The 19,500-nt window shown below is 38.5% G+C and overlaps 1 protein-coding gene across 2 annotated transcripts; it reads right to left on the bottom strand.

Moving 5' to 3' along the window:
* Positions 1-208: 208 nt before the first annotated feature.
* Positions 209-19,209, bottom strand: nab2 (NGFI-A binding protein 2 (EGR1 binding protein 2)). 2 transcript variants are annotated; one of them, XM_082156495.1, is made up of 7 exons: positions 18,464-19,206; positions 12,838-13,745; positions 10,879-11,012; positions 8,045-8,108; positions 6,405-6,513; positions 5,964-6,149; positions 209-1,023 (listed from the first exon to the last, which is right to left on the bottom strand). In XM_082156495.1, exons 2-7 carry the CDS (start codon positions 13,741-13,743, stop codon positions 944-946), a joined length of 1,479 nt encoding a protein of 492 aa, XP_082012621.1. In that variant the 5' UTR covers positions 13,744-13,745; positions 18,464-19,206; the 3' UTR covers positions 209-943. The 2 variants fall into 2 exon arrangements, with proteins under 2 accessions (XP_082012621.1, XP_082012622.1); XM_082156496.1 differs by lacking the exon at positions 5,964-6,149 and having other exon boundaries at positions 18,464-19,209.
* Positions 19,210-19,500: the final 291 nt, after the last annotated feature.

Below are 19,500 nucleotides of genomic sequence, written 5' to 3'. Positions count from 1 at the left end.
GCATCATCTGTCTGGGTTTGCTGAGATGAGACTGGGGCGAGTGGGTGGTGGATCAGTGTGTCAGAAACCTCAAAATTCTCTATACATTTTCACATGCAGTACTTTAATTCCTTGAGACAGACAAAAAGCAGCATATGGGAAAAAGGTTGTTGTAAAACAAAGTTTCTATATTTGTACACTATTAGCAAGTAACAGTCTCAAGACGTGAAACAGAAACATTACAATATAATTTATTGAGGAATTAAAAAATAAATACTCTGTCATTAAAGAGGCCACAGATATATTTATAATATTGGCGATGTAATGCACAAATTCATTATAGCCATTCAACCTTTAAACAGTGAGAATACTATTCTTCCCATGATTCATTTGAATCATTTACATATTGTTGTAACCTCAGAAATCTACTAAAATATGATCATTTAGAGTTGATATCTTAATATTCACTGCATCAGTATAAGTAAAGTGTCAGGGTTTCTCAATACAGTCAATTTCTTGATCCAAAACATGTAAAGGTTAACATATTTTGCCCGCTGTACATAATAAAGTGTTTGAGCAGTTTATATAAAGCGTATTCTAGCATTGTCATTGGTTGGATTTAAGTGAACACGCACCTCATGAACTTTTGTTTAAAACACCATCAAAACTGAGAAAATGAACTGAAACCTACATCCCAATGTCTCACAGCTCTTCAAACGAGAAGCATGCCATTTATCCTAATAAATAATGGTATGGTAATGGATAAAAATTAGCACCATTGTCTGTCAAGTCAAAATATCCTGACCAAGAAAATGAAATGTATTTGTAACACGTTGTTTGCGCTAACCTGCATTTGCTTCAACTTTCATTAGAAAAGACACAACTTTATGTCTGTAAATGTTCTAATAATGAACGTTCGCGAACCGAACACCATGGCTGCATGATATCCGACACAGAATGTCGGTTATGGGTCGTCTTTGGTGTTCGCTGGACTGATGCTTCTGTTACTCGATCCTCTCCTCTCGGACACCTTCTCCTCCATCTCTACGAGAATATAAACAAAGTTACTTTTATTTAAATCTGAGTCATTTTTGACTATCAACAGGGTTGGGAGCACAGCACAATACAGTACTTTACAGTATCACAATTTCATCAATTGTTATATGCTTGCTCACACTGACACTTTTAAAGGTTAAACTGACTTAACTTGAATGAGTAAATTGCCTTTGAAAGTGACACATTCCCATTGAAAACAACAAGCAAGACAGTTGATTGTCAGGATTGTCCTGCACATTGATGTAAAGAGTTATATCAAGAGTCTACTGAGAGTCTACAATATGGAACTGGGAGAGTTTGTATCACTAGGTTTCTCATTGCATTTTTACTTGTGTTATTATTGACGTGATTATGCTTTTAGACAAGTGGATACCTGATTGATTAAACAGCTGACACTAAAGGCTGATTTATACTTCTGCGTCGGACCTACGCCGGAGCCTCTACGCTGTAGGCAACGCGTTGGTCACTGTATACTTCTGCGTCATTGTCCGCGTTCACGCGCGCAGAGGGAGCGGTCCCAGCAGACCAATCACAGCGCTTGCGTCCGCGTAGAATTGACGCGTTGTTACATTTTTGGAGAGGTGCACGTCAGGGTACGCCGAAGGGTACGCGCGCTACACACAGCCTACGACGTAGCTATGGCGTAAGTTCGACGCAGAAGTATAATTGGGCTTAAAGGCCAATTTATACTTCTGCGTCGGGTGCGCGTAGAAGGTACGGCGTAGCATACGCATTGACGTGTACCATACGTCGTACCCTTCGCTGTACCCTGACGCGCACCTCCTCAAAAATGTAACTACGCGTCACGGCGACGCGGACCGCAAGATCTGTGATTGGTCGGCTGGATAGCATCGCGTTTCCTCCTAAATTAAACATTAAAACCCAACTAGCGTTTCGGCGGTGTAACTGCAGAGCAACACAGACATTCGCAGAAGTATAAATGCTCACGACGGCGTCGCCTACGTGCGTAGCCTACGACGTACACTCGACGCAGAAGTATAAATTGGCCTTAAGGCTACGTCTAATTTGAAACTGGATACATTTGAAATGTTAATGTCCACACTAGCGTTTTCTAAGTTGCGTGTTCAAACTGAAAACGTTCAAATCATATTACTGCAAAAGCTCACTGAAATTATACAGAGAGATATCAGACATAATAAAGATCTCACACTATTCTTCTGGCACAATCACTTTATTGATTTTGGTGAGAATCAGATTGCACTCAATCGCTGTTTTGATGCAGGACAGCATTCGAGTAAATTTTCTCTTATCTTTGCAGGAATGTAATCGGACGATTGTACGGTGTAACATTTATCTTTAGCAACACATAAAAGTAAATATCGGGCAAATATCGGTATAAACAGATTTCTATTGGTACAATATGCGTCGTAACTAAACGTGCGTCATCGTTTTCAAATACCTCAATTTTCGAAGTCCACACTACAATGCCATTTTCAAATGTAAAAAAAGTGTATTAGGTGTCTTAAAAAAATATATTCCACAGGACAAAACTGTCACAAGCGTCGTTTATGCGACATCGTTTTCAACTAAAAACATAAAACATTTTATGCGGTTTGGCCGTTCATTTACACGACAACTGCATTTTGAGGGGCTGAAAACGCAAACTTTTGAAAACAAGTTTAGAGTGCAAGTTTTTGAAAATTGTATCGTCTCTGCGTAAACAACAAAAACAGTAATTTGTGAAAACAGTGATGTCATGCGTATTATGTGTTCAGTCAATAAGACCTTACGCGCCAGAGAAACAATCGTGCAGCCATCTTTAGTATTTTGTTTTTGAACTTCAGTTTTTGCGGCATCGCTTTAGCTGGTGAAGTGGATTTTACTTGTTGTAGAGTTAATGAAAGTCATCATGTTTAAAGCGGCTGTCATAACAGATGTCAGTAGACCGGGACGTTTTTAAAACAAGCGGTTCATTTATAAATCCGTAAGATCTTACCTTCATGCCGTAGAAATACAAACAGGAAGACAGAACACAACGAGCGCAGCGCTGAAAAGGGGCGGAGCTACGTGAGGTCTATAGAGGGTTTTCACTACACGTCATCAATCCGGAAGTCGGCCATTTTGGAGGCACTTAACGTAAACAATGCCACTGAACTGAACGGACTCGCAAATTTGGCGGATTATTGCTGCTGAAAAATGGTTGTGTTTTGGTCTGTACTAATCGGTCACACCGAGAAAATTTTTTTGGAGTTCTATAGACTGCCGAAAGTTAAAGAAAAGAATGCAAAAAACTGATGAAAGATGGCGTTTGTGGTTGAGAGAGGCACAGCATCAGCCACATGTGTAAATGAAGCGTTGACTATGGCTAAAATGTTGACGTAAAGTAGTTCACTATGGGTACATTCACACTGTCAGTCCAAATCCGATTATCTTTGTATCCGATTGGAATATGATCTAAAATGATGTCCACACTGTGTATCGCAACTGTTCACATCCGATTTGTGTGTCCACACAGCTCTTTGACAATACGGCAATGATGTTGCGTTCATGGAGGGGTTTGCATTTGCAATTGAAATGTTGTCTTATTTAAATTTTGGAAATGTGTCGCCGCCACGCTGGACTACTGCGTCTTGAGCATTGGTCTTGAGCTGCAGAATTGTAGGGGGCTGGTATGCACAACTCTTTTTCCACACCGGTTTCAAAAATAATAATTTTCTGCTCGTCCGGCACTTTGCAACAACACAGCCTTGTTTCGGCAGTGACTTTCAGCATGTTCCCTATTACAACGTCTGATGTTTACATTTTACGTGGCGTGAGAAAGTCACATAAACCACACGAAATCCGATCAGAAGAAAATAAATTCCTGCTTACTAAGTCCTTCTCTATATGATTTCACAGCTTCCATGTGTTTTTTCCATGGTTTAGATATCATAAATTAGTGTAACAATGTGTTCAATAGTACATAAACAGTGCAATCCATGCCGTTGTTTACATCCGAGTGCCTCCAATATGGCCGCGCATCCGGGTAACTGACCAAATCGTGACGTAGGTGCAAACCCTCTATAGAGTAATGCAGGGATGATGTCAGAACCCAGAAGTCTGATTTGCCACTGGTTCCTTCAAGATTTACCTATGGGGTTTTCAATTTATGAGTAAAATAAAGACTGTGTAAAACATAACTTGACGATAGTACCTGCACCGCTCTATGGCGCGTAGTGTTTCTTTAGTGACATCGCCAACTACTGGCTTGGCTGCAGAATACAGCGTTTTTAGTCGTTTTTGCAGAACCGTGTGGGGATCGTTTTGTCTTATCCGTTTTTAATACATCGTTATCGAGTAAACGTGCCCTCAGTGTGGACGACCAAAACATATAAAAGATGTGTTTTCAAACGTATCCGGATTTGTTACAGCAATGCAATAAAACATTATATTAAAACTCTTTATTGTTATGTGAAGGCACAACAATGCTGAGGAATGTAAGTGCAGAATGATTGACAGCGCAATGAAATGAGGAACTTGCATTTTCAGACAAAAAACCCAGAGAAAGACTGATTAAAGCTCATTTTTGGCCACTGAACAGAAGCACTGGTGAGTTTGCTCATTAAGAGAGAGAGAGAGAGACTGCATCCTTTCACTGCCCACATGGTTTATTTTTACTCTGTCTTTCTGAGTCAAAGCGACGCCCTTCTCACTCCCTCCTACTCATTCACCCCCTCTTTCTCTCCATCCATCCATCCGCCCTCCACTCACACATTTCCATGAGCTTTGACGTCAGACAGGGAAGAGGGGCTCCAGTTTATCACCCACACACACTTCCTGTGGCCCCCTCCGCCCAAACACATTTCTCTTCTCATTTCTCTTTTATTCTGCAGTCCCTAATGACGATGTCTGACTGAGATGTTTGCCTTTGCTAGAGCTTCTCAAATTCATTGACAATCTCTGATTCATCCCATCCAAGATGAGCAAAATTAGCTAACCAGATAAGTACAAGAAATCCATTTGTCACTGTTCTTCTTTACATTCCTCTGAGACACTTCAAGGTGTGTTAGTCTCTTCACTATCATCTCAAGTAAAAATTAATTCTTTCATAGCGAACCTGCAGCCTTTAAAGGAAATTTCAGTAACACTTTACAATAAAATATCGTATGTTAACATTAGTTAAAGGGTTAGTTCACCCAAAAATGAAAATTCTGTTCAATAATTTCTCACCCTCATGTCGTTGCAAACCCGTAAGACTTTCATTCATTTTCAGAACACAAATGAAGATCTTTTAAATGAAATCTGAGAGCTTTCCATTGACAGCTACGCAACTACCACTTTAACACTTCAAAAAGTTCATAAAGAGATCGTAAAACTAATCTGTGAATTGAGCGGTTTAGTCCAAATTTTCTGAAGAGATTTGATCGCTTTATGATGAACAAATTGCTTAGTTGCGTAGCGGTCTACGACATGAGGAGGGTGAGTAATTAATGACAGAATTTTCATTTGTGCGTGAACTAACCCTTTAATAATAAGGTGAATAGATCCCTGTGGTTCTGACCAAAAAGGTTCTATATTAGTAAAAATGTCTTAAATGATTGCATAATACTTTCATGTTTAAAGTTTTTTCAAGTAAAAAGTATGTTGACATGCTGTTTAAATCATAACATTTAATCAAAATGAAAGAATTAAAACTGATCTCATGATAGGGTTAAGTTTTAGGATTAGTTACATTGCAATAATGTGTGTTTTACTGTTATTAAGTATATGTAGCGTAACTACACCCCCTTAAAATAAAGTGTCATCAAAAAATGAACAGCTTATATACGTTTTACCTGTTGAGGCAGATAAACAACAAGCTAGATAATCATCTGATTGTATAAGCATCTCTTTTTTTGGCAATTTAAGTTTCAAACTATGTTTTGTACCCTAGTCATGGTAGATGCATGAAAAGCGTGGTTTATGTTATAAAACATCACAGAATTCACCTGAAATCTGTCTCTTTTCTGACCCTAGGCTGACTTTGCTTGCGTGGTCACGTGACACCATTCTAGCCAATCTGAGGCCCTCATCCATGAGAGTTTGCTGCATGAGCTGGCGACTCCAGGTGATGAGGCCAGTGGTGTCGGTGGGGGGGTGAGGGGATGAGGACGGGTGCAACTGAGGGCTGATATCTATCAAGACACACACAATTAGACAAACATGCCTCTCAATCACGTTACGGTTTCTTTCAGCAATGTTTCAACCAGACGCGAGTATGAATGGACAAAAATGTGGAAAATCTTGCATGATCTTTACGTCAAAGTAACCCACTTTACGTGTGAAGAAGCCCTGCGTGGCACAATGTGGGACAGTGATGGTTTTGGGGTTACATGTCTAGGATTTACTGACAAACACTGCAGTCAAAATAATAATAATACAATGCTTACCTTGTGTTAAACTATCTAGACTTTCTCCAGAGAGGCTGTTGTCATCTGCTGTAGATCTGATGTCACTATTGGCTACTGGGTCCTTAGACAGCCTGTCCGAATCTGTGACCTGTAACATGTTAGTATTATGTGTTTTGTAACAGTAGTTGATTTGTTTCAATATTAAATATTTCCAGTGTTGGGGAAAGTTACTTTTTTACTTTGCATTACAATATTCTGTTACTCCCCCAAAAATAATGAATTACGTTACTTTGTTACATTTTATGTAAAGTAATGTGTTACGTTACTTTTGCGTTTCTTTCTCTCAGCTGGCTGAGGCTCGCTCTCTTCGAGGCCTTGTAGGTTTTTTTTATTTTTAGCAAGTGTTTAACGCAGTAATGTATTCAACAACATAGTCTATATAACATCTACGTTCAGTAAAAACACATATGAATATTATTATTCTGAGCACTTTGAATATTTCCTGATCCTTGTACACTATAAATAAGCTTTCTTAACATCATGGGTTATATAACATACCGTACAACTGAAAAGTAATGTGTTTTGTTTCTTTTGTACTTTTTATCTGTTTGCGCGCATGCATGAGTGTGCATGTTTAAGTGACTACGTTATGGAGAAGAGAGAGAATTTTAATTCAGTGCTTTTAAGCTAATTAAAACATTACATTACTAGTTACATCGAAAAAAGTAATCTGATTACATAATGCATGTTACTCGTAATGCGTTACCCCAACACTGAATATTTCAACCTGTTTGATAAAGTTACAGATATCGTTATAATATCAATATTTCAAAAGGAGTTCAAAGCTTCTTTTTGAAGTTTGACACTAGAGACCTGCACTCACGTGGGACGACCTTGGGACGCGTGACAAGATTTGATGAGCGATTGCGGATTGCGGGAGAATAAAACTGATTTGCTGGACTCCCGCAACATAGAAATATCGAAGAAATAAAATTAAAGCAAATAAATTGTTATTTATCTATTGCACAAAAGCAAGAAGAACAGCTAAAATAAAGTACAAATTATTTACAGGCGCAAGCCAAGCTGCCCATAACTGCAGGTCTAGGATCAGTTTTCTCTATATTAATAGCATATTAGCGAAACAGATTTGGCAAGCGATCCAGTGCGTATTTGTATTTGCACTGTGGAGAGCATCAAAGGTTTCTATTTACAACGTGTGTTTTGCAGCGTTGAGTGATGTAGCCAATCACAGACATATCTGTTGATTTCTTGAACGCAGTGGCCAATCAGAGGTGTTTAAGTTAGAATCCCCTCACCACTGAAAATAACAGGTTCGTGAATGCTTTGATAACAAATAATTTATCGGGAGCATTTATGCTGGGATGGTAATGTTGGGTGGCAAGTTGGGATGGAAATTTCATGGACGTACTGGAAAAATCTATGTTTGCATTCGCCTTCGGGTGGGACTGGGAGGTGGTGACATTTATTTATGAAAAATCCGTCCCACGCAGGTCTCTATTTGACATCCCAAGTATAGCTAAAGTCTTTGTTTTCATCTCCTTAGGTATCCTATTACCTTTCTAATCATTTTATTAATACTTCACCTGAGCATATTTCTAGAAGGCTTGTATTCCTTTTTATGCAAATGTATAAATAGACACATATCTTGATGTACTTACATCAAGCTTGATTCTCTTCTGAGCAGTACAGTCAACAGAGGGAGAACAATCATCTGAGTATGTCCTGAGATAATAATATAACAAACTCAGCTCAGATTCCCAGCTCAGAATTCAAAAAAAGTCACAGTAATGAAGTCAAACACTCATTCTATTCAATATTCAAGGACAAATGTAGGAGGCGGTTTGGCTCGCAGTCTTGGGCTTTAAGTTTTTAAGTCAAATGTCAAATCACACAAATCTATTTTTCCTCTATGAGTTGAAAGATTCTGTCAGATGCATTTATTAGACTATATATTTAGTTAGCATGTTACCAGGTCACACAAACAGTACACTGGGACAAGGATTTATAAGGTAAATGCAAAAAGGTAACACTGGTTCAAAAGAATTTGCTACACTCCAATAAATTCCTCTCTACACAAGCCCTTCTGTCCAGATAACTTATTTAATGTCTATGAAAGAAATTGATAAGTTGGTGAGATTTTGCTCAACCTAATGCACAAAGTCTAACAATGATTTTGTATGTTCTTCAACACCTTTTTAAATTAGCTTATGTGGCATCGTGAGAGGGTATGTTATAGAGGCAAGGTATGTGCCATCTAGGTGTTTGCAGCAAATGGGGACTACAAACCAAGATGGCCACCTGGTCCCGGACTACAGTTACCAGGTTTCTCAACTGTGGGGACACAGCTGTTGCGAGTGAAGGAGAAAAGCTGGTAATGAGCTGAGAACAGAGAGACTGGCTGTTTTTGTTTGATAGTGCACACAAAGAGAAGCTGGAGGAGTTTTTTGGTTAAAATCTTTTTGGAGTTTAAGTTGATTATTAAAAAGAAACCAGTTACTTGATCTCTGCCTGGACTCGATTTGTGAAGCAACCCACACTTTGGTGATACCCTACCTCTCACGATGCCACACTTAATTATTATGAATTCTGTCCTTCATCATATCTCTGCTGAATCTGTTGGATAAACAACTGAACAGAGTAAAAGCAAATAACTGTAAGGTAAATAGTTAAATCTTCAAATTTGTGCTCTTTATCTCAAACCGTGTAGCAGCACCAACAATTAAAATTGGCATTTCTGTTTGTGATTCTGTCTTTGCACCATATGGTCTGAAACATAATTATTTTTTCTTCTGATTACTGGGCTTGTGCCAAGCCGAACACAAACCATGGATTCAATTTCTGCCCAACTTTTCTGAAAAACATACTCTTCCTACAGCGATCATCAGATCATCTTCACCCAGTTTAGCTAATATCATCTTCATAGCTTTTTGATATAATCAAACCAAATCATGTAATGATTCAAATAATTCAACAGAAAGCACACTAAGAATTACATGAGGGTATCTTCACAACGCTCTGAGATAATGAAATAAAACTTATGTCATCACAACCAAGACCTGAGGGTACCTGAGCAGTTTGGAGACAGCGCTACCTACTGGTAATGAAATCTAAAGATTTTGCTTATAACTTTGGAAAAGCTCTCCATATTCAGCACTGGGAAATGAGAGACTATTACAGAATGATCAGTTTCTCTGTATTTATTGTTTATAAGTATGTGTTTGAATAAAATTGGAAAAAAAAAATATTCTATAAGCTACTCAACATTTCTCCCAAATTCCAAATAGAAATACTGTAATTTAATGCATTTATTTGCAGAAAATAACAACTTGTCAAAAAAACATAAAATAATGCAAAGAAAAAAAGTTCTTATTAATTTTTAAGCAAAACACTATACTAACGTTTTAATTTAGGAAAAGTTTGGAAATCAAGATTTGGTGGAATAACCCAATCCCAGCTTTCATGCATCTTGGAATGCTCTCCTCACATTCCAGAGATTTTCAATTGGGGTCAGGTCTGGAGATTGGGCTGGGTCTTCACAATCTGTCTGATTCAGCCTTGTTTAAAGGGTTAGTTCACCCAAAAATGAAAATTCTGTCATTAATTACTCACCCTCATGTCGTTCCAAACCCGAAAGACTTTCATTCATCTTCAGAACACAAATGAAGAACCGCTTAATTCATATGGATTAGTTTTACGATCTCTTTATGAACTTTTTGAAGTGCCAAAGTGGTAGTTGCGTAGCTGTCAATGGAGGGACAGAAAACTCTCATATTTCATCAAAAAGATCTTCATTTGTGGTCTTACGGGTTTGGAACAACATGAGGGTGAGTAATTAATGACAGAATTTTTATTTTTGGGTGAACTATCCCTTTAAGTACCACCAGATCATCACCGGTCCTCCACCAAATTTCAAACTGGGTGCAAGATACCTTGGCTTATAGGCCTCTCGAGGTCTCTGTCAAAGCAAAGCTGAAAACTGGACTCATCAGGCTGAAAAGATGTATGAAGTCATGACTCATGTACAAGGTTAACCTGGAAGAACACCTGCTTCCTTCTGCTCTGACAATGTTACCCAATGAGACTCCAGGTGTGGTTGGAGGACCACCAGATCAAGACCCAGTCATGACCAGCCCAATCTCTAGACCTGAACCCCACCGAAAACCTCCGGAGTATGATCAAGAGGAAGATGGATGGCCACAAGCATCAAACAAAGCCATCAAACAAAACTTTTGCTCTAGAAATGGCATAAAAAAGTTTACATAAAAAAAAAAAAAAAGTTAATTTTACTCAAACACATGCCTAAAATTTGTAGAGAAACTGGTAATTTTGTCTCTTAATTTTTTTCAGAGCTGTATATGTGCATGCATGTGTTCATCTGTATGTCTGGGTCTATATAATTCAAATATATTTAACAATATATGCAACCACCTCATCAAAATGCAAAATACAAATCTTGAAAAAACTAAGAGTCACAGTAAGATTCATTCCTGACCTGTGATGTTTAAATGTTGAGGTGTAGGCACATTCTCTCGCCACTTGTCGTGCTAATGAAAAGAGTTCAACTCTGCGTAACAGCAGAGCGTTGTCCCGGATGCAGAATTGAGCCGCCGCCTCATTGATGAGCATCTAAAAGTGGAAATATGAGAATCAACACTTTGATGTTATTTTAGCAGATCATCTGAGCTCTATGAAAGTGTTTAAATCATGCAAAAACTACCATCTACAAAATGCATTAAAAAATGTAAACAACTACTGTATTTTTTATAGAATTACAACATCTCATATTTTAAAATGGTCGAATTGTACAAGAATCTAGGAGTTGCAGCTATCTTTCAAATTTATCATAAATTTACTTTAAGTTGGAAAAACACATGCAAAGACTCATGTGATATTAATTCTCTGAAAATGACTAGTCATCTAAATCAATGTTGTTGTTTTTTTCCTTTCTTTTTTTCTTGAAAAAGTTTTAAATGGGCTTGTAATGAAATAATTGCAGAATCAAATCTTGCTTGCTGTGCTAAAGTCATGGGGACAATGCTAAGGTTTTCTTAGGCCCTGTTTACACCTAGGCTGAGTCTCAATCAGTTCCCTAGCTTCCTAGAGTGTGAATTAGGATATCGCGTACATGTATTCGGGCACTGATAAGGACGCTGGCTCACTAGACATTGGGACACTGATTACTCTATTTCTGCAGACATAACAACGTCCTCATTGTACAACATCACTACTGGTATGATGTAAGTACGATGTTATGATTAACTATATGCCTTTCTCCATTGACGTTCTGATGTTCAAAACCTTTCTAAGCCAGGATGCTGATTTTTAGAAGGCAGCTGTCGGACTCTGAGATGGCGAACGGGAACATGGTTTGTGTATCATTAGCAACACATTATTAGTCAAGCAAAAAGCTAATCATATTAATTACCATTATGTGTCCGAAGTTGTAAAGAGCAATACCATTGTGCAGCGTTTACTACAGTAAATTTGACCGACCGAGTGGATCTCTGAGTTGGTGTGAGTGAGTGGAGGCGGGGCTAATTTGCATATTCATGGATCTGTGTTTACTAAATGAAGCAAGGGTGTTGTGTTACATTCAAGCTATTTTAGGGCATAAAGCATTTTTCCCAGGAAAAAAAAAACTTTTAAATATGTAATTTTGGTGATCAAAGTTTTAAGGGATACAATTATTGTAGTGTCTATTTACACTTAGTGTAATAGCCTGTGTTGCTGGCAAAGGCTATTTACACTAACTCCGCCCACCAATGCCTGGTTGGGCCACACAAGATTAAAAAAGACGCACGCCTTTTGACATGATTGAGCCGAGTTCGTGTCCGCCTTTTGCCAAACTCACATATCAGACCAGAAAGGCATTTACTTTCAATAAAAATGAAGATGTGTGATAATGAAGATAAAAGTGTAAATAAAGTACCTAACGAGTGTTTAATAATAAAGTATTTATCGGGTAAGGTTAGGGTTAGGTGTAGGGAGGGCATATTGTCCCAATAAGATGGCATCCATTTAATAATTTTAATAAATATAATAATTGACACTCTATGTTATTATTGCATACTGTTTATGTACAACAATACTGGGGTGAAAATAGTATCTGCCACTATTTAGAAGTATGCATGGGATCTAACAACTATTTGCACTTATTGCAAAGAACTGCTGCTTTTATATATAGTGTAAGTAGAATGTATCGCTATTATATCTTAGTGCAAATAGCCGATGCCTAAAATTATTGACTACAGGGGGACTTAAAAACCACTTCAAACTTAAACCTGTCAAACTTAGACCTGCTTCAAATATAAAACCTTTAAACTTCAAACTCTTTCTAACTTCAAACTACTTCAAATGGAAAACTCCTTAAACTACTTCAAACTTGTTAGGCTTTCCAAAGCCAACAAAGTTTGTCTTGATAAACTTTTTCAAACTGTTCTCTTTCACAAACCTCATGATGGGTGAGCTGTTTCCCTTCCCTCCTCTTGGAGTCAAAGCGCCCGTAGATCAGGCTGTATTTGCGTATCTCTTCCTCTTTGCTCTTGTCATGAGGTTCCAGGTTAAAAATGTGGCCCACTGTCTTGGCCATTTTCTTATTGAGTCTCAAAAGTGTCTTCAGCTCGCTTTGATCGGCTTGAGGCATGGTTCTCAGAAGCCGATCGACGCTTTCCTCCACGGCTTTAATGGTCTCAGAGTCCAGCTGTCCTCCAGGCCACGGAGAGACCACAGAAGAGGAAGAGGAAGAGGAAGAATTAGGCGTTGGAGGACCCAGAAGACGCGAGTGGCAAGCGAAAGGCAGAGAGGGAATGGGCTGGTCTTCATCTAACTCACCAGCTCCATACATTTCAGGGCTGAGCCAGTGAGGGTCCATGGGGGACAGTTTTTCTCTGTACAGATGGTCTGGAGGAACAGGAGACGCCTGTGAACAGGGACTCCTCGGACTGTTATCTCTGAGCGGCGTAAGGCAAGACCCCACCTCTTCTCTTTCACATGGAGAGCCTGGCTGACCATTGCTTAAAGATTTTCTTGCACCCATAACCGAGCCAGCAGAACTAGTGCTGTCGATCCTGAGGAGAGGAACTCCACTGGGAGCCACACTGGTGGCCAGTGGTTGGTTGAACAGCGTTGGGTTTGATGCCCAGTCGCGCAGGGCTTTCTGCAAGCGCCGCACGTGAAGGGGTTTTGTGGCCATGCCAACTAGTGCCATGATCTCGAGAAACTCCTCTTCGCCCGCCTCGCACAGCTGTTGGACATCATCGCCTCCCTGCTGGATGAAGGTGTCGTAGTACATCAGAAGGTTTGCTCTCTGTAAAACTCGGTAGAGCTGCAACTCGCCCAGCGTCCGGGGAAGTGACATGACTGCAACAGGATTCCCACAAAGCATGTCATTAGTACCATATATTATATACTACATATGGTAACACTTTACAATAAGGTTCATTAGTTAACATTAGTTAAAGGTACACTGTGTAGGAATTTCTCCCATCTAGCGGTGAAATTGTATTTTGCATTCAAACGAATAGTGCTCTCTAGCGCCTCGCGTTTTCAAATGCGTGTTGCAACTACGGTAGCCGTTATGTACCAAGAAGCTATGACAGCATGTCTTCCAATAGCGAAGGAAGTGATGAGGTTTCGCCGGTCACGTTTCCTTTTAAATTAAATTTTTTGCTTTTTTTGGCGACAAGGATTCCTTCTCCTGTGACTCGGCATAAGTATGATCCTGCATTTTGAAGTACCGTTCAGTGCAGCCTTTCAGATTTGCCGGGGCAGTGACAAGCGCCTCTCACTGATCTCCTTGTCTGATTCAGCTGGTTTCTGTCACGTGACACTGGCTCTGAACAAAAACGCGTTGTGGAAATGCGCTGAAGTAGGCTAGAGCTTTTTGTCCCTCTCTGCTATTATAGTTTTTCAAAATGGCGGAACGACATGGAAGCCTCCTTGGACTTACCCGTCCAATGTAAATAAAGATAAGAAATTCTTTGTTTACGAGGATAAGCCAGATCATTGGCAGAGGTAATTTTACACCAATGAGGAAATATTTATGATTGATTTTAGCTAATAAAATACTTAAAAAACGACTCAGTGTACCTTTAACTACCTTAGTTAACAAGAATGAGCAATACTTCTTCAGCATTTATTAACCTTTGTTAATTTCAACATTTACTTATACATTATTCAAATCAAAGTTTGTATTTGTTAACATTAGTTAATGCACTGTGTACTAGCATGAACAATTAACTAATGAACTTTATTGTAGTGTTACCATATATATATATATATAACAAATAGGTGTAGAATTTCAGTAAGATGCTAGTAAATTTCACAATTACAGAGAAATGGCAAGTAACACATTGATTTACACATAAAATGTTGATGTACAAAGACTATAATAGTGCTTTCTTGTAAAACATACATACATACTGCGATAACAATAAAAAGTTTGCAATACAAATCAGCTTAACAGACTGTTTTCGGCCGTACACAAGCTTACGGAAAAATATAGACGGAGCTCCAGACTATTGGAAGTTTTTAAACAAGTAAGAAAATTGTGATAAATGAAATCCTGGGAGTGAACATGGTATAACTGTTGTGTGTACAGGAAATATTAAAAACATGTGATTAAAAACATACGGAATAAAAATATCAAACAGCTGACACTTTTCATGCAATGTTAGATACAGTTTTATGAATACAGTTTTATAGATAATTGTTCCGGTCACATCACTACTGCAGAGGTCTGATCAACAGCGGTAGAAAGTGTTTGTTTGAATAATGAATGTGGATCTTGTAGTTTCTGAACTGACTTCATATAGCTGCTCCCTTGATTATATAAAATATCTGTTTAGTTTATCATATGGAGCTGTAGGTGTTGTTTCGAAATAAAGAGTATTTATTTATCCGTAATAAATAAGATCATTGAGCTCATGAGCTCACAAACAATGAGCTCATTGAAGTAATTATTTAAGTTCAGAAAATAATGATTAAAATATATAGAAAATGTATGATTTTACACCATCTGAAGTCCTGGCAGGAGTTGGAGTCCTCTCTTCTGATGTCTTCATAAGAAGCTGGATCCAAACTAGAGCTTCGGGAACTACTTTTATTTTCAAGTGTTTTTCAGTCCAGTATGCAGTGCAGTCAAATTTCCTTCTGCTCCTCCCACAGTACAATATGGAGACTCTTATAAATAAAGGTTCATTTATAGGCATCCATGAAGAACCATGGAAACTTTCTATTCCACAACAGGTTCTTGTTAGTGGAAAAAGGTTCTTTAGAAAAAAAAAAAAGAAAAAAAAGATCTTCACCCTTAAGCCGGGTTCACACTGTACGATTTTGACCACAATTTGGCCGTCTGAGATAAATTTTTTAAATCCTAAAAGATTCCTCTGATCCTAGGCTCAAATATGAAGTCTTGGATCATTAGTTTGACATGTTCACCGACAGCCGATTAATGACCGTTGCTATAAAATTTGACCTGGTTTCAGTTTTTTTTTTTTTTATCTCATTCACACAGAGACGCGCAGAACAAGCAGACTTCAGTATATCTTAAAGGGATAGTTCACTTTGAAATTAATTTTTGGTATGTTTTAGCTTACCTCAAGGGCATCCAAGGGCACCTCAAGGGCATCTGACGTGTGCGCAGACTGGTGCATAGATATATACACTAGATGTCGCCTTAAAGACATTCGTTCCAATGAACTGCTGTAGACAAGGCGACCTCTAGTGTGTATATCTCTATGCACCAGTCTGCGCACACGTCAGATCAGATCACTTGGACATGGCTGTGTATAAGAGGTAAAAACGATATAAATACTGTTCGTTTTCTCACACAAACCGCTCGTTTCATGTCTTAGGCCATCAATGTGTACTTACGATGGGGAATTGTTTAATTTGGACGACGGGGAATTGTTTTAATTTGGACTCTGTGCATGCTCTTTGAGACAGTGACCATCGACCTGCATTATATAACTGACAGACAAGAACGGTTTGACCTAAAAATATCAAAATTGAAACTACTGCGGAAAAAAAGACACCTACATCTTGGATGCCCTTGAGGTAAGCTAAAACATACCAAAATTTAATTTCAAAGTGAACTATCCCTTTAAATTTAAGGGTGTCCTTGAATATTTCACTTTTTTAACTTTAGTTGGTGTGTAAACAACAACATCTGCAAAGTTACAACGCTCAAAGTTCAATGCAAAGAGAGATGTTTTCTTTTGAAGAAATTGCTTTTTAAGGACTACAACAAGCTTATTCCGGGGTTGATGACATCACAAACCCTCAAATTTACATAAACTCCGGGAACACTCAACAAAGAGGGTGAGGCCATGTTGGCCTGCTTTAGAAAAGAGGAAGAGTTGTTGTCGCTGTTTTTTTACACCACGGAAAAAGTTTGTCTTAAGGCTGACGAACTTAGAGAGGTTCAAATGTATTTTTAACACTGTTCCTGAAGCTTATAACCTTAAGGTTTGTCTGTGCGCTGCACATTTTATGGAGAACAGCAGACAGAGTCCAATGCAGGCTATACGCACAAAACCTCCTGAAGACGTAGCCATTCCCATTTTGTCAACACTACATCAATACTGTAATGTTAGTTAGCACGTTAGCGGAGACAAAGCTTTGCCCTTCATAGCAACTATAAAGCTTATAATTGGAACTGTTAATAGAAAACACAACTACAAATAATAAGACATACATACAAGTTGTGATCCAAAAACAACAGATTGTCAAAAATGGCCAAATTCTGTGACGTTCTGCTTTATACAGTAAGTTTCATTTGTGACTTGATTCAGTGATTCGATCTGTCGCTTCGCAACAAAGACGGGGTGAATTTATGAATGAAAGTGTGAAAGATCTGTCACAAAACGATGTGGTTATATCCTCGTGCTTTTTTAAGTGGGTATACAGAAACCCTTGACCTTTCCTAGTGGGTACGACTATACCACTGCCCATAAGACCTTCGTTCATCTTCGGAACACGAATGAAGATATTTTTGATGAAATCTGAGAGGTTTCTGAACCAGCAATAGGCAGCAACATCATTGCAACTTTCAAGGTCCAGAAAGGTAGTAAAGACATCGTTAAAATAGTCCATGTGATTACAGTGGTTCAACCTTAATGTTATGAAGCTGCAAGAATACCTTTTGTGCGCAAAAAAACAAACAAAAATAATGACTTTATTCAACAATTTCTTCTTGTGTGCGTCAGTCTCTTACGCTGTTTTGGTTGTAAATACATTGCAGCGCTTCTGGGTTCTACATCCGAATGCTGGCTCATTATTGGCCAGTTCCTGCATCAGCATCACACACACACACGTGTCGTGGTGCACACGTGACCAGCATCAGCCAATAATGAGCCAGCATTCTGACGTAGAAGCCAGAAGCGCTGCAATGTATTTACAATGTAAACAACGTTGTACAGCGTTCCGAAGATGAGCGAAGGTCTTTGTTACGTCCCCTGGCGTTATTAAGGGTTTTGGGGAATAACATTACTGACTTTGGACCGATGTCAGTGCAAGCAAATGAAACCAAAGTGTTTATTTACAGTAATACAGTGGGAAAATTCGTAAAATTCCTTTAAGTTGCATGTTTTTTCCTGCCAAAAACATTGCAACACAGTCACAGTAATTACAGTTATAGTAAAACATACAGGCTACATCTCTCTTTTTTTTTTAGCTTATATAGTTAAAATTCACAAATAATGAGCATAGTTTGTGTAAGGCATTCATATCCAGCAATGGTGTTACATACAGCCTACAGTAGTTTTCCTGTGAAAATGTATAGTACACACTTAAAAATAAATGTTCCAAAAGGGGGGTTTCACAGTGATGTCATAAAGAACCATTTTTAGTTCCCCAAAGATCCTTTCAATGAACCGTTCTAAAAAGAAACTTTTTTTTTTCTTAGTATGAGGAACATTTAAAAAAATCCAAAGAATCCATTTCCACTATAAAGTAGTACCTTTAGTCCAGGTTCCATGAATGTTAAAAGTTCTTCAATGCAATTAAAGAACCTTTGTTTTTAAGAGTGTAAATGCTGAATGTACATCAGTAGGCTAGTTGTGTAGGCTACTACTCACCTCGAGAGACTTCAAGACAGAACCCAGGACAGGATCCAGAAGAAACTTGAGCTTCAGTGACCGCTTCGGACGGAATCTATAGATGTGCACTGCTTTAACTCACTTCAAACTTTTCGCTCTATTTATAGACCTATATCTTTACGCCTCAAACAGGAAATTCATATTTGTTTTCAGTGCTTGTTAGACCTATTCCACAGATGTGAGATTGAACTGAAATACTCTTGAAACTCTTGTGTTGTCTAGTCTCTCTCTGCTGTGCTGGCAGGAGCGGTGAGTTAATGACGCTCTTTCGCTGCCTGTGTGGGCGCGAGAAACGCGTGGGCGGACTGCGGCACGCCATCTGACCGAATAAGAGCCTTCCTCTCCGGTCTGAGCTCAGGGGGGAGCGCCTTCCTCTCCGGCTCTCACAGCAGGGCGTGTGGAGGGATGGGGAATCTGCCCGTGTCACTGTTTAAGCTCATGCCTGTATAAAATGGTTAGGATAGGAAACTAAACAGCATTACAGAGACGAATCATATTATAATAAGTAGCCGATTTAATACATGAGCAAACATGACTGCAGTCCGTCAGCTGTGTGGAGGAGTGCCGGAGATCACCGGGTCTGTGGGCGGTGAACGTCGCTCAGTGACGCGGCTTGAGCTGCGGGAATCCCCGGCGTTTGCGTCAGGCTGATCTGGCGTGATGCGCGACTGGGTTTTTAAAAAGATTAGTTATTATTGCTTTTTATCATTCATATTAGATACTTTACAAATGCCTTTATGTTTACTTTTTAAAAAAAGATATAACTTTATAGAATTGCCTATATAACGATAGAATATTTTTATTAAATTATTATGCAAATATTTTTTTGTGTATTTAGGATCCATAAACTGTTAGCTCTTTATCATTAAGATACTTTACAAATGCTATTATGTTAATTTAAAAGATATATATATATATATATATATATATATATATATATATATATATAGAATTGCCTATAACGATAGAATATTTTTATTTTGCGCCATTGCCGATCATTTTTTTTAAATTCAAAT

Source organism: Leuciscus leuciscus, assembly GCF_965113295.1.
Source record: "Leuciscus leuciscus genome assembly, chromosome: 23".
NCBI classification, from domain to species: Eukaryota; Metazoa; Chordata; class Actinopteri; order Cypriniformes; family Leuciscidae; genus Leuciscus; species Leuciscus leuciscus.
This window is presented reverse-complemented; position numbering and strand designations above follow the sequence as displayed.